The 14,859-nt window shown below is 38.4% G+C and overlaps 1 protein-coding gene across 2 annotated transcripts; it reads right to left on the bottom strand.

The window, feature by feature from the left end:
* Window positions 1-3,007: 3,007 nt before the first annotated feature.
* LOC135172708 (allatostatin-A receptor-like) lies at window positions 3,008-14,137 on the bottom strand. 2 transcript variants are annotated; one of them, XM_064138989.1, is made up of 6 exons: window positions 13,268-14,137; window positions 12,349-13,189; window positions 11,071-11,200; window positions 10,193-10,459; window positions 9,474-9,722; window positions 3,008-3,418 (listed from the first exon to the last, which is right to left on the bottom strand). In XM_064138989.1, exons 2-5 carry the CDS (start codon window positions 12,765-12,767, stop codon window positions 9,474-9,476), a joined length of 1,065 nt encoding a protein of 354 aa, XP_063995059.1. In that variant the 5' UTR covers window positions 12,768-13,189; window positions 13,268-14,137; the 3' UTR covers window positions 3,008-3,418. The 2 variants fall into 2 exon arrangements, with proteins under 2 accessions (XP_063995059.1, XP_063995060.1); XM_064138990.1 differs by having other exon boundaries at window positions 10,193-10,447; window positions 12,349-13,342.
* Between the last annotated feature and the right edge of the window lie 722 nt (window positions 14,138-14,859).

The following is a 14,859-nucleotide window of genomic DNA, read 5'->3' as shown; positions in this document are numbered from 1 at the left end:
GTTTAATAGTCAAAGAGATTAAGAGAGACTTATTATTATTAAATATTAATAAGAAAATTTTCAAGAAAATACCTATAGATATATAGGTATGCATAATGAAAACATTCAAGTGCCGGGGGTTGAATTAACGTAGCAATCTCAGTTAATTAATTACTAATGAAGAAAGAAATTATCTGAGGAGGCTGCAACTGATACATAAAATAATTTACCAACAAATAAATTCACATAAATAAAACTCCTGCGTCATTTCTGTGAGTTTAATTATTACCTGAAAAGTATCGATCACGTTAATATAATCGATGCACTCAAGATATTGCCTTCGGTGATTCCGCGAACCACCCCAAGGTCTCCGCTGCATCGAAATGCATCACGACTCAAAGAGTATCTCTTCGCCAACCGGATATTACAACTTGAAGCGATAACAGAATATCCGGGTCAAACGGAAATCGGTATGGATCTCATTGGTGATTCCCACTAAAAGGTTCTTTGATGTTCGAGACAAGAAGCCATTCGCCGGATTGGTGGAGGAATAGATAACAGATAGACGAAAAAAGCCCGATAAAAATGAGTTGAGGGGACACTCTAGATGTCCGGGTCTGTTGTGCCGTTTAAAAGGAGGGACTTTATATTCTGTGTGCATCGACGTAAACTCCTCTTACAGTCCAACGAGACAATTGATTTTAGTTCTGGTCTGATCGTGAGGAGACGAAGCCATTACACATTCTAAAGGCCATCAACGCAACAGGAATCCAGTAAATGGCTAGGCGAAGACATTATAGTCCAATGCGTCTATCAAAATGTGCGCCATGACAGGGGGAGGAGGGTTCCTTATCGTGCAATGAAACGATCACACTTGGCATTTAATTGATCAATTATAATAATTGATTGTTTCAAATAAATGCTCCAGTTGATCGATGCAACTTTTGGAACTATTGTTTTTTACGGCAGTTTCCTTTCTGTGAATTTCTTTCTTGTAATTGAATATAGTTCTACGAAATATCAATATCTTTTCACTAATTCTCCCTATTATCTCTTTCAGCCCTTAGGTATCCGAGTCCTAAAGGGTAGAATTAATTTAGAAACTCGAAAAATTTTGTTTCTTTTCAATTTAAATTAGCATTTCTTAATGAGGAATCCACTCTATTCTGCTATTTATACAAATTTACTATATGATATCGTAAAAAATATCAAATGAATATAGTTAGACGCTGCTATACTCCGCACCCAAAATTACTGAATAAATTACTGAAAAAAAAACTGTTAAAAAAATGGAATATTTTTACCATGTATAATTACAACGAGTTCTTCCAATTTCCATTGTATCAGCCCTCTGATCAATATCTCTTCCTTTATTTTTCCCCGAAATGGCCAGCATCGTACACGTTAACATGAAAACTCACTCAGCTCGGTATAACGCGAAAGTACGGGGTATCAAAAAGCCGGAGGAGTGTTGCTGGGACGGGCAATTACAAGAATCCTGAAAGTCCAGAGCCATCCACAAAGGAGATTGCCATCAGCATTGCTCCTGCCAGGACCATATGAATTTTTTACACTCTCGACATACTCTGCCTCAAGGGACATCACGCCAATTATCCATTTGACAACATATTCCTGGAACCATTAAGCTCCAGCAACTATTATTGCTTTTTATCATTCATTTATGTGTATGAAATATGTATATTTGCTGGGAAAAAATCCTAGCGCTCAACACCGGAAACGAGATGCAAACTGTCGAAGTCTCGTATTTTAATTAAAAGTAAAATGAAAATTCTAGAATTTCGTGGAGAATTGAGTAAAAAAATACAGAAACAACTTAAATTATCCCTCCAAAAATTCGTGGACCTTTCTCTCGGTGTAGTGACAGTCTAAATCTTAGACTCAACCTTCACGATGACTTTTACTCATATCCTCTATACCTGTTGATTCACAAAATTGCAAATTATGATCCTGTAATGGCTCATAATGGAGTTTTTCGATGGATCATCATAGCTACTGCATTCATACAAACCACTCAATTATCTAATATTTTACCTCACACCCTCGTTATGATGTAAATGACTATTTCATGTAGTGCATTTGGTTGCATAAACCCCAAGATCCTAACGCTTGTATAACAGCAAACCCAGCTAGAATGTATTCTTTGTCGTCGCGAGTAGTTTTCATCCTGAAAAATTTACTAGAAAAGCTCATATAAGAGCATCAATATTTACGCTACCTTGGCAGTCGTAAAAGCGCCGAGTCCATTTAATTTTACGTCCATCATAAACGTTCCTTTGCTCAATGCTTTTTCTTTCCGTTCAAGAAGACCCCCTGCTAAACTCCGATGAGATTTATGGAGCGAGGCAGATGGAATCGACAACTAAAGGCTCACCCCACACCACCCACACATTTCCCTGCAGCACTAGTCTAATGTAAAACTTGATTGTGATGTTTTCAGTGGAATTAATAGGTGCTTGAGAAGCTCTACAATGAATTTTACTGACAATTGAACTCTGTATTCACCATATAATTATTTCATTTAATATACAATTAAGGTACAGTTATGTTACAAGTTAGTATCCCTTCAACATTTATTAATTTACATTCATATACATCAATATTACTTTAATGATAAAATAGTTCTATGTACACTCAGAACATTTACCCTCCATTGAATTGCTATTTCATTCATTCCATTATTCAATAAAAATATTTATTCCTACATAAGTATATTATTTTAATCTCTCGAATAGAGGAAAACCAATAATTTTTCGCAATGGAGAATTGAGCGGAGGATGTAGGGGCTCATATACCATCCTCCGCTGATCCAATACATTACTCATATGTATTCAAAATCCGTGTCAACATGTTATTCAATTTTCCTACAATTCAAAGTCAAGAGGTACTCGTCCATGTGAATATTCGTATACATCTCAAGTTATATTGCCTATCTACTTAACTCGTGTGCTGAAAATTTTACAAATCAATAATATTTGTTTGTCATCGTTATAATAAAGTCTAACAGCAATTATTAACACTTCATATAATTTATATCACCATTTGGTACATTTATACACTCAAATGACATGATAGTTATTACTCATCCACTATTTTAATTGGGAAAATCGTTGAAAATGATGAGTACCACGGAATCATCACAAAACATTCATTCACTTAAATATTTCATTATTATTATAACCAGTCAAATTGCACAAAAACCATTTTCCCATCTGTACTCAACAACTATATTTAGTATTGAGCCATATGTAAATTACTCAATAACGCGAGATACAAAAGCATTCTACCATGCATTTGATAGAGCCTTGTACCTTGTACCTTGTCATCGCCAATCATCCTGTGAAGTTTCTGGCTGCCTCTAGTCAAAGGCTTCCAGTCAGCCTTCTGTTATTGACTAGATCTGCATATCATAGGCTATTTCCTGGAAACGAGAATAGAACCAATAATGAGCTTTTCAATCTCCTCAAATGAAAACAGTTTAGCATTTGTTTATAATTGTACATTTCCCAGGCAATAAACTGCTGCGCCATAACTGTGTAATGTTGAAGTGAACACGTGCTAAGTACTGACCCGTAAAATAACGACTTAACGAGTTTTTTATTTCTGCAAACGAGCTGTTCTTTAAATCACCCAAGGGCTTTCCTGCGCGCGTTAAGTGTATCAATTTCCAAAAACAAACAAATCCTATTTTCCGATAAAAGCATCAACACCTCCTAAAGATACGTAGCCATCAAGTTCAATTAGCTCTGATGGACAATCGACTATCGATATCATCTATCATCCCCTCTAATAGTTGTGGTAATGGAGGTGCCGAGGACAAACCAACAGCAATATCACTCTTGGTTTCCTTGACAAACAACCGGGGATTAATTTCCTGAACATATTTGACATGTTCTCTCTAATGTCAACCGATAGATATCTCCAAGACGCAGACAATGATCGGGTGCAAGCTCCTCAAGGAAAAGTACATCCCACTCCGACTCCAGAGTGAATTAGTAGATCCGGAAAACAGAGGAGACCTTTTCCAAGCTTCAAAGCATTGTTGACCAGTGGTCTGAGCCAGCTGATCAGGACGTTGGCAATCACCTCATCCTCCGTATTTTCCTCAATCAATCCTAAGACTTCTAATGCCACACATGGACCATTCAACCACATTTCCACCATCCTTTCATTAGTCTAAGTACGTCGTACATCTCCATCACGTAGCGACCTTAAAAAGTTCAACTCTCGAGAGTTCTTACTCGTTAAATGATCTTGGCCATCTAGAATACGTTTATATCTCAAATCGATTCCCCATTTCCGGCCGTTTGCGCGAGTGCATTCGGTGTAACAGAATGAGATATTTAAGTAATAGGTTTTCCTTTGAAGGCTCCAAAAGTCGACGTGGGGTATCATGGAATGCAATTGACGACGTGACGACTGTCGAAATACAGTGAAGTCTGAAAAATCACGATAAGTGATGAAAAATTCAACTGAGCAATCAACTCTTGGAAAGAAACTAGTGGAAATGCCATACAGAAGTGCTATTCCATGCTTTCCCCAAGTTTCACTCAAGGGACTTCCTCAATTTTCCGGTCTCATTCAATTTGTCGGGGATCACAAGATACAAGGGGCATCTCATCTCTCCTTGCGGTTTGGCCGGTTGCGTTAATGAAGTAATTTATCGAAGTAATTTAAATATCCCAAGGGATTGGAATTTCAGGATACGGCAGAGTTACGTCCCTTCACACACCACTTGACATGAAGCTATTTCTCATTCACACGCTAAATGTACGGAAGTGATGGTGAATGACAATTCACATCATCTACCGTCATTAATTCTATTGACCTCTTTCTTAGTTCCATATTTATTGACTTCGCTAGCTGCTTCATTTGCCATTAGAACTATAGTGATTACGAAACCCCGCGTATGTCATAAGTCGTATTAGGATCATCCCTGTATTAGTTAGTGCAGCGTACAACATCAATGAGATAGTATCGATATTTACCGATTCCCTTCGTCGTATTTGCAATACGTGATCTTGAGTCAACGTTAACAGATAATATTATTCCGTCAAAGGTGGTTCAGATAAACGTACATCATCATACATCGAAGACGAGGAGAACCCAGGGTACACAGTAGCTTTCAATGAGTCAATAGTCTCGGAGCAGTTAATTTCCGCTATAGTTTTCAATTTTATGAGTAAATATGAGATCCGCGAACCCTCTATTGCCAGCGATCCCCATTCTACACATCTCTGGCAAATATAGAGGAATCGCCCATTAAATATACCGTCTTCAAACACAACGCAATCGATCTGTTGATGCAGAGGAAAAAAACTAATGTATATTGCCCTGCACGATTGATACAGGAATTGAAAAACATTTAATTTCCGGGATATCATTGGTACGATAAAATTTATCAGAAATTTTCAGTACTTTTCAATCCCATATTACAATCTTCGTTCATCGTCAAAAGCTAATACCCTGTCGCCGGTGGAAGCGGACCTCAATGAAGATCCTGTTATGCATCCTATTACACGAAAGCCCAGGACATACGCTAACTTTCCGGGGGTCAACACCGCCCCATCGCAATCAATTCTCGTCGCAATTTTTTTTCTTATCAAAAAATATTGGAGCGGAAAAAGGCGTTTGCGAACGATCTCCATGCAATACATTTACTCCGAATACAGAGGAGTCTTCCACTTCATGTACAGTACAGTGAATACAGAAGAACTTGAAACTGTACATCGTTCAGACAAAATTCGATTTTTATTGATCCAGCGCCAGAAACCCTTAGCACGATTTACGCAGCAGTTGAATAGCATATCATCCTTTGAATACGATTTATAAAAGAGTAAAATCACCGGAAAAGTTCAGCAGGATCATATCATAGATGTAATCTATTGCCTTCGTTTTTCCCCTTTCAACATTTCGCTTGTGAAACACGTGCATCGTATATTTCGCCAATTCGAACGCAGCTTCTCTCACCCACAGGGTACGAGCCTCCAGAGGGTATTTATAGAGTCCCTATACTCAAGCTCATGCCGAGGAGAACTCCGCAGAAAATCATAAATGGAGGAGTGCAAAGCGATAAGAACGATGAGGGGAAGAATCTTGCAGATAATTTCTCCCATTGACTCTTGAGGTTTTTTTGTCGAGCTCCTCGTCGACATCTTTAACGTTTGACTCACTGGTACGAACCCCTCAAGCCATCCTGCGTTTTCTCATTCTGCAGTAGCAGCAATTTTCTCTCATTTCCGGAGGGGGGAAAAGTTAACGAGTCGAGGATAAAGTATATAAGGCGCCTAGTCTCATATGTAGTTGGGAAAACCTCTGGCCTAGGCGGATTACATACGTGCTCCATACTAGTGTATTTCTGATGTAAAGCTCGCGGATATACGCATGTTACTGCTGCTAACGGATGAACGCTGAAACTACGATAATTCGGCTTTACGGGGGACACGGATTTAGGCGATTGTTTACTTCCTCTCATAAAGTGGTTGAAATTTTTAGTTTAAATTCCCGGAAACTCGGGTGAGATAAAAATAAAGCTGACATTTCAGAGAAGAAATGTTTTAGGAAAAAATGTAGTTTTTTGTGGAGTAAAAAAATTACTCTGAAGACTTGAATTTTCTTGAGTGAAGGGATTATTTTGATGATTAAAATTCTTCAGAGATGGACTTGCTTTCGATCTAAAAAATTGTTTAAGGATGTTCGATAATGTTTTACCACAAATTTAGGTTTTTTTTGAGCTCCTCAGCAATATTTCTTTCTTTCTATTACTCCGAATTCATGTTGAAATAAATGAGCTCAGTAATACCATAACTCTAACTTATCCGGAAATACCCTCTAAAACAGCCCCATACGAGTGGTGCATGGTGCCCTTATTGCAATATGTTACGCGTTTTTATGCCCATCTTGTTCCTTTATTTTCACGGAGCGGAACCGTACCGAGGGGTAGACTTGCACTTAGGTATGACTGCAAAAAATGTTCCATTTCGGAAATGCTCGAGAAGAAGCGCGAAGAAGAAAATTTTACGCAATGTTAGGGAATAAGTACAAATGGTTGGTGGCTGAATGAATAAATATGGCTTTTCCCGAAGATCCCACCGTCGCCCTCGGTCTGATGAAAACACCCACGTCTATGTTACTCCGTCAAAGCGCTTTTTCACCGCAGATTTTCACTAATTTCTCATGACCGACGAGCTCTTCTTTCATTTTCGGAACGAAATGAATCGGGCGAATGGAGCTGATACATTCGTTCCATTTACCTGCTCCACTCAGAAGGATCAAATATCTCGGCACGCAGATCCTTCGAGAATGGATACGAAAACAATATGAGAAATAGTTGGAGGTTTGCGAACAAAAATAAAATCATTAAACTTTGGGGAAAGCTCTTAATGTTGATTCGTTGTCAAGCACTTAATAAGTTTATCTGTCCACCTCAATGAGGAAAAATAAAATCGAGGGAATACCCGCGATAACCAGCAATAGCACTCCTCTTACGACTTGGAAAACTCGAGTTGAATAACTCCGGGCTTGTCCGTGTGAACATGAACCAGAGCTCTATTTTGTTTTACGGGAGGGAGAGGAAAATTTAGAGGAAAAAGTTAACCAAATTAAATATTTTATGATACACATCGAGAAAGTGGGGTTTTATGAGCAACTAGAATATTTGAACGACAAGAGGTTTGAGTTTATGATATAACCACATAATGAAAAAACTTTAGAATTTATCAGACCCTTTATTCTCAAGCTCAAATGCGGTATCCGGATAGTCAATTAATACGCTCGTCTGATTACTACGTCTTTAACACGCCGTCGGACGAGCTATGACCGCAACGGTCCATTTTTATTTGATTTTTAAAAATTCGGGAAAACTAGAATACAATTTTTTAAATTATTGGGAAGCGTCTGGACCTTAATTTTTCTGAGATCTTTAAAATCTAGGATTATATCGATCATGGGCATGTGCGAGACTTCAACGAGATTTTACGTTCGAGGGATTATCTCGGGCTTTAACAACATGAAAATTTCTGGGAATTTCAGTACAACTGTATGCGAGATGAAACTTTCGAAAATACATAGAACATTCCACCATTAAATTAACTAGTACTCTTTCAAATTCTCGACAACGATCCACTTCATCTCAATGCCAACGCCTCATGGAACGACAGTTCCATTTCTAAACCTATCTCAATCCTCCAGGGATAACTCTCCATCCGTTGTTCACCCAATAATGGGCATACCCCCGCGGAATATTCCTCGCGGGTGCCATAAAAACAATGAGACCTAATTAATATTTCTCCAGTATTTATGTCACCATCTTCATCAGCAGAACCGTCCGGAATTTAATTTCACCTCTAGGAGAGTGAGGATATTAACTTAACTAGATCCACAATATGGCGAACAAGTGATAGTGACGCGAGGAATAGTTCTCCAATTTTAATACTCTCGAGAGAAATCATGCATTTTGTCCAGATATCAGTAAAGTTAATTGTGAAACAGCCTAGAGATGCAGAAAAAATTTTGAAATTTGCGGAACAGATCTCAAAGTACTTTTCCTCGAAAAATTCTTATTTGCAAAATGACATTCGTGTTATTTTCAAAGAATAATTGTACATTGAGAGAGGGAAAGGAACGATGCCATCTCCATTCAGGATTTACTAAAATAGACGAGATTTTCCCACATCTCCTCTTTCTACTGCAAAAAAAATCAGATGTCAATGAATTTTTCATCAAGTTGGAAATTTCATTATTTTTTTCCCTCCACCTCGAATCGAATGTCACTACCCGGAATTCAATTTCACTCCGCGCTGAAGGAAAGTATTAACATGAGCCCCAGATTCAATGCGATAAAAAATAAAATAGCGGGAGAGATAATTTTCCATTTTTCATATCCTGTGAAAAAACACGCGCTTCCCGGTTTCACTATTGCAAATAATGATGAACCAATGCTCGAAAAATTATTCGACATTTTCGAATGTGTCATAAGAATATTTTTCAAGATTTGCTAAAATTCCAAAACGTCAGGAACTCCTTCTGTCCCTCAAATTTAGGGCTTCCTACGAATTTCCAAGAACGTCTAAAATTTAATCATTTTCGCTAAATTGAATCCACTCCCACTACCTGAAATTCAATTCGATCGCACGTAAAGAGTATTAACATAACTAGATTCAGAACACCGTGAAGCAATTAACTCGCGCCAGTAGCAATTTTTCAGATTTAATATTCCCCGAATAAATCATGCACTTTACTCCTGGAATAATAAAATTGAGAAAAATTTCCCGTCTTCTGAATGGCACGATATGCTTATGAAAAGAATAAACTTGCGCTGAGGGAGTCTACAAAAACATTTCCTGAGACTCATTGCGATTCCGGTGAATTAAAAACTTGGAGAGCTCTCACTAGTTAATAATTCAGAACTTTAATGAATTTAATAAAATTTTTAATATTTTCATTAAAGACAAAAAAAATTGAAGGAGTAATTTCACCTATATAATGTCACCGCTGCTCGCCGCCCGAGTAGTCTTGGTCAACGGTCCCCCCGTCCCCTTGGCTTCGTACCTCGGCCTGAGGTAAATAATCTTCCGAAATGCTTTCCGAAAATTATCACTCAAAAATGCGTATAAAATTGGATTGACACAGCTATTCATATACGCCATGACATGACTGGCGACCTGAATCATAACCGATGTTGTCGTCAGAGGATATGAGTCTAATGATTTCGCTACCAGAATTACCTAAAACACCAAATACGTTTCGTATTAATTGCCTGCATAATTGAACTTGTAATTACCTTCACAACTACGTCATAATTGCATTTGGGATAATAACATCCATTCAATGCATCAAAATTAATCAAGTTTTCTAATTAAATGCTGTGACCGCAGACTATTTTATTATTGAAAAAGAAAATTAATCATTCAACTTCAGTGACAATTCTCGATTTAAAAAGTAATTTTCTCCAGAGAAAATATATGCAATTGTCTGGAAATTAAATAAATAAAACGTCTGCCTTAATTGCATAATTGCGTGCATAATTATCTCTGTTAATGACATCGTAATTGGTAGACGTACATGAATCTACCAAATCTAATCATGAAATTTCGTTGTTTTTCACAAATTGGACAATAGCAATAAAAAAGGGCGTGTCTAATTATTTTCTCTCCTTCTTCATATCCACCAATGGGGAAGCTTAGACATAACTCACTTGAATGGGAAACCAGCATATCGCGAAGACAGCGACCACGATTATGACGAGTCTAGTGACTTTTTTTCGTCCTCTTCGGCTTTCAGCGCTGGCACGTGCCCCTCGCCACAATCGTATGAGCATAAACACGTACAACGCACACGTCACTGTCAACGGAATGACGTAGCTCAAAAGAAAAAATGTCACTTGGAAGACCGTCCGATTGGCGTCCGGTAGGATTCTGCAGGCGGGGTGTGGATCCGGCTCACTCTGCAACTGAATATAAATCTGCGCAATTAATGAGTCGACATCAGGCCAACGTAGATCTAGCGGAATGGTATTATTTATAAAAATCGATAGGCAAGTGGACTGATGAAAACCCTCGATGGACCCTAGAACAAAAATATTGATCATCCCCTATCCGCACCGGAATAAAAACTAAAATTATGAATTCGTCGAAATGTCCACCAAATTGTTTATTCCTAAACTAAATCCTACAATCGAAAAATCGAATTCAAAATCATTTTATTACTTAGGAATAATCGTTTCGATTGAGGAAATGATTATCAAACTTATGATTATGAAAATGTTCCTTCGCAAAAGTACTATTGACTTGAAAACAAATTAACATGCCCTATTGGGATATTTGCACTCCAGGTGTCGCAGAGCAGATCATCTCCGAGAGGTCGTCTTCACCAGCTTCACTGGTTTCGCTGCATATCTTCATTGAGACACGTAAAAATTAATCAGTATAAACGACAAAATGTCCTCTTTAATAATGAATCAATGATTGACATTCCTCCCTGCGATATTGAATACATCAGCAGATGATACCATTCCGCTGAATTTACCTGTCTAACTGTGGTCTGAAAGATCATTAACAATTGTTACAGTCTCACCTCTCCGTGGATGAGGAGCACTGGAATAGAAGTTGTAAGTATGACGAACCATACGATGCAGATAGCTATAAATGCATGATGCTCGGTTCTCACAGTCATGGAAGCCACTGGATGCACAACAGCAAGATACCTGTTGAATAGAAAAGAGTTTGCGTTTTTCGTTGAGCTCCATCGCGTCTCCATACGTCTCTCCTCTCCTCCCCCACCCCTTCTCAAGTTATACAACTGTTGGTTAGGAATTTTCCAAGCATTTGTTTTCGGTTCAATAACGACCCCTTATCCATCAGTCTAATGGAGGTGCTTGAACGCATATCAAAATGTAACGGAGTCAACCCCATTCGGGGTGATCTTTCTGGGCCGTGTGTCATCAGTTTGCATTCTGGTTAGTGAATACAAACGATAAGAGATGATGGTTATCTTTCCGAGTCAAGTGCAGAATATTGGTGTTGTTGTGGGTGATAATGAATGATCGAGGGGAAGAACCGGTGGAGATATCAGTGATATGCTTTGCCGAGGGCAGAACAAAATTCAATGTGCTGAAGGTGTTGATGGACTTTGTTCATTCTCGATCATGAATAATGGATAACATGAAGTACCAGCGTTTGAATCTAAAACACCTGGCCCCCTCCGAATGCTCAAGCACTGATCTAAGTCGAAATGTGGGTTACAGCCGACTTAACTTTTTTATTATTATTTTAGATCGTGTCAATAAGATTGGGATATGCTGTGATGGACCATCAGCCTAAATAGTTTGGTGCAGCTATGATACCCGGTTGAGTCTTAAACTCGTAACTTTTCACTTGTGAGAGAACAAATTTATTTAAAGAGAAGACTTGACTGTTGATCTTTTTTTCAAAATTATAGGGTCCTATAAATTTTAGCACCGAGTGCATGAGAAGGTTCCGACAGTTTTGAGTTCAATATGATTTTACTCCCGGTTTTATTGAGAATGATAATTAAAAATTTTCCGAATCACTTCTGCGATGGGTAAGCAAACTTGTGTTCCGTAATTTTTACATAATATTTCTCTCCATGTACTTGGCATCCGAATGGATACCGCGTTTGGTATCAGCATTTTGCACACGTTTCGCAAACATTGTGGTGTGCGTCTTCAGGGGTACGAGCGGCGATTTTGCACTCATCGGGTCAATTTAGTGTTTAAAATCTTGAATGAAAATCCTCAAAGACACATGTCAACAATTCGAGAAGCATTTTTTCTAAACAACCAAATAAATTTTCCCTTGAAAAAAAACTACGAATGTCAAAGTGAATACTCACCTATCCAAGCTCATGAGTACCAGTGTATAAACACTGGCACAGGCAGTAACGATGATCAGATACTGGACAATTCGGCACCACAAATCACCGAACGGCCAGTACGGCAGTACAAAGTCAGTAGCAGTGAAGGGTATGCAGAATATGACAAACAGTAAATCCGCTATTGCCAGATTAATAATGAGAAGATTCGTGGTAGACCGCATACTAGGATTGAGAGCAATAACGATTACCACTAGTGAATTACCCACAAGCCCGAGAATACCGATAGGGCCGAAGAATAATGGTACAACCACTTTCACAACTCTACCGACTAATTCATTATCGTAATAACATCCACTATCCATCGATGTACAATTCGTTGAGTTCTCCGCCAGCGGCTCAAACCGGTGGCTCAAATTCCACACTGTACTCGCATCCATCTTCACTGGAGGGTTTTCCAGAAGCAGTGCCACTAGATCTCCATCAACGTCCAGTAATTCTCCATCGTGAACTGTCCTTCACGCGTAATGACTGTTCATAATTATCTTCTGCTTAACTTAACACGGGTGATCATGGTCACGATGATTTCTGATGTAATTTTGATCACAGGTAGATATGTATCAGTGAATTTCATTTTTCTTGGTCGCAGATTGAGAATTTTGACAGTTTCACTGTTACGTTTTGAAAGAAACTCTTATATCTGAGACATGTTCCATTGAAAACGGTAATTTGGCTCCGATTAACCGCCCTTTTCTGGGCAGAGTTAATTTCACTTCCCGGTGTGCCTTCTCACACCTATAATGTCCCTAAAATACCTACAATAATAACTCTGGTCATATTTCACCCTCGACAACCCGTAAAGCTGAAAAAAATTAAAAATATGACGCCTGATGACAGTTTCCTGATACGTAGGGCCCCATTATAGTATCAATTTCAATACCTTCGTTCATCCGAACACTTCTTCTTGAAAAATGGCCAATCAAATCCCTCAATCCGGTAGTCCCTATTGTTACACCTTCTCAACGAAACTGACAAATGACACCAATCATCCGATGATTCCCATGGTGAACAACGAACGCAAAAATAGGTCATGTATTCCCCCAACCCCCATAAATCAATCGCGCATGATGATGTTGATAAATTAACGTTTTTTCATCCAGTGTTTAATTTACCGTGAGATAATCGCTAAAATTCGCCACTTCATTCCGGAGTAATTAATACCAAAAAATATTGAGAGTCATGAATTGCGAATGTACAACACTTGTGTGTTTTCCCCAATCGAAATACAAATAATGTTGACGCTGACTAATGCATTGGACGATGGTTTTTCATAAAGTTGGAAACGTACAGGCGTAATGGAAAAATATTCATCATACAAATTGCTAGGTGTCATGCTACCTTCGGATCAAGATATTTATGGCGATTTCGAGGACAGTGGAATATCGAGGGGGAGATAGTATTCTGACTTGAATTGAAAACATTCTCGGGGAATTAGTTTATGACTCGATTGCAATGCACATACGCGCAGTTCTGGAAGTGACGTTCATAGCGCTTAGGTAGATTAAAATAAAAATTACTTGTCATTACATTCTCAGATGTTTTTGAACAATAATAACGTTTTTTGGACCTTGAGGAAAATTTCCAAATAATTTACGACAATGTAATTACACCATGAGACGAAATTATGATTCAAAATTCGGAATTTAAAATCACGAAACTAAATTTACGTGCAACAACTCGTTTAGTAAATCTATGAATGGAAATTGATAATTGCTGTTACTTTCCATCAGCGTAACATTGCAATGTATTCTCAAATAATAAAAATTCAAGAATATATTTACCTGAATTTTCTAATCATTTTTATGGAGTAACACAACGCATCCACAATTTCTGATTTTTTCAAACTGAATAACATTTAAAAATTATTTTCAAATTTTTCCCTAAAAAATCACGGAATACTATTGATAAATTATATTTCATCGGCGCTCATCTTCTCGCGCCAATTAAAATCACATGTGCAGTATTTAAAATACAACCCATTACCGCTGTAATTACGCATAATCACTCGCTCAACCTATGTCACGTTTATCGCCACTGAGATCCATCTGCTTCCAACGGAAATGGAAAACCCATAATAATTAACTGGTAATTAAAAATACGAATACGAAGCCAAGATATTATTTTATCAACGGCACATCACAAGCACACACTGGATACTTGTTGATCGTAAAGGATAGGTCCAGCCGATTGGGAGATACTTTGAGATCAGGATGGAATGACGGTGGTCGGCTGTTGCCCCGCGACTGCCGCCGCGTTTTAAATTGTGTCTTGGCACCGGCGTTTACAAGGGCAATGGACCACGAGGATCTAGGGGTTGATGTGCGCATAGGGGTGGTGCGCGCGCTGATCATTCAAAGAAATTCCGTGAGTCGTCACCTGCACATCATCAGTGGGTCCGGTAGGAATGACTCTTGGTTCTATTGGCTGTTGAGGATTTGCCAACAGGAGGTAATCGAAATCTCTGACTAATTA

The sequence above is a fragment of the Diachasmimorpha longicaudata genome, chromosome 2, assembly GCF_034640455.1.
Source record: "Diachasmimorpha longicaudata isolate KC_UGA_2023 chromosome 2, iyDiaLong2, whole genome shotgun sequence".
In the NCBI taxonomy this organism is placed as follows: domain Eukaryota; kingdom Metazoa; phylum Arthropoda; class Insecta; order Hymenoptera; family Braconidae; genus Diachasmimorpha; species Diachasmimorpha longicaudata.
This window is presented reverse-complemented; position numbering and strand designations above follow the sequence as displayed.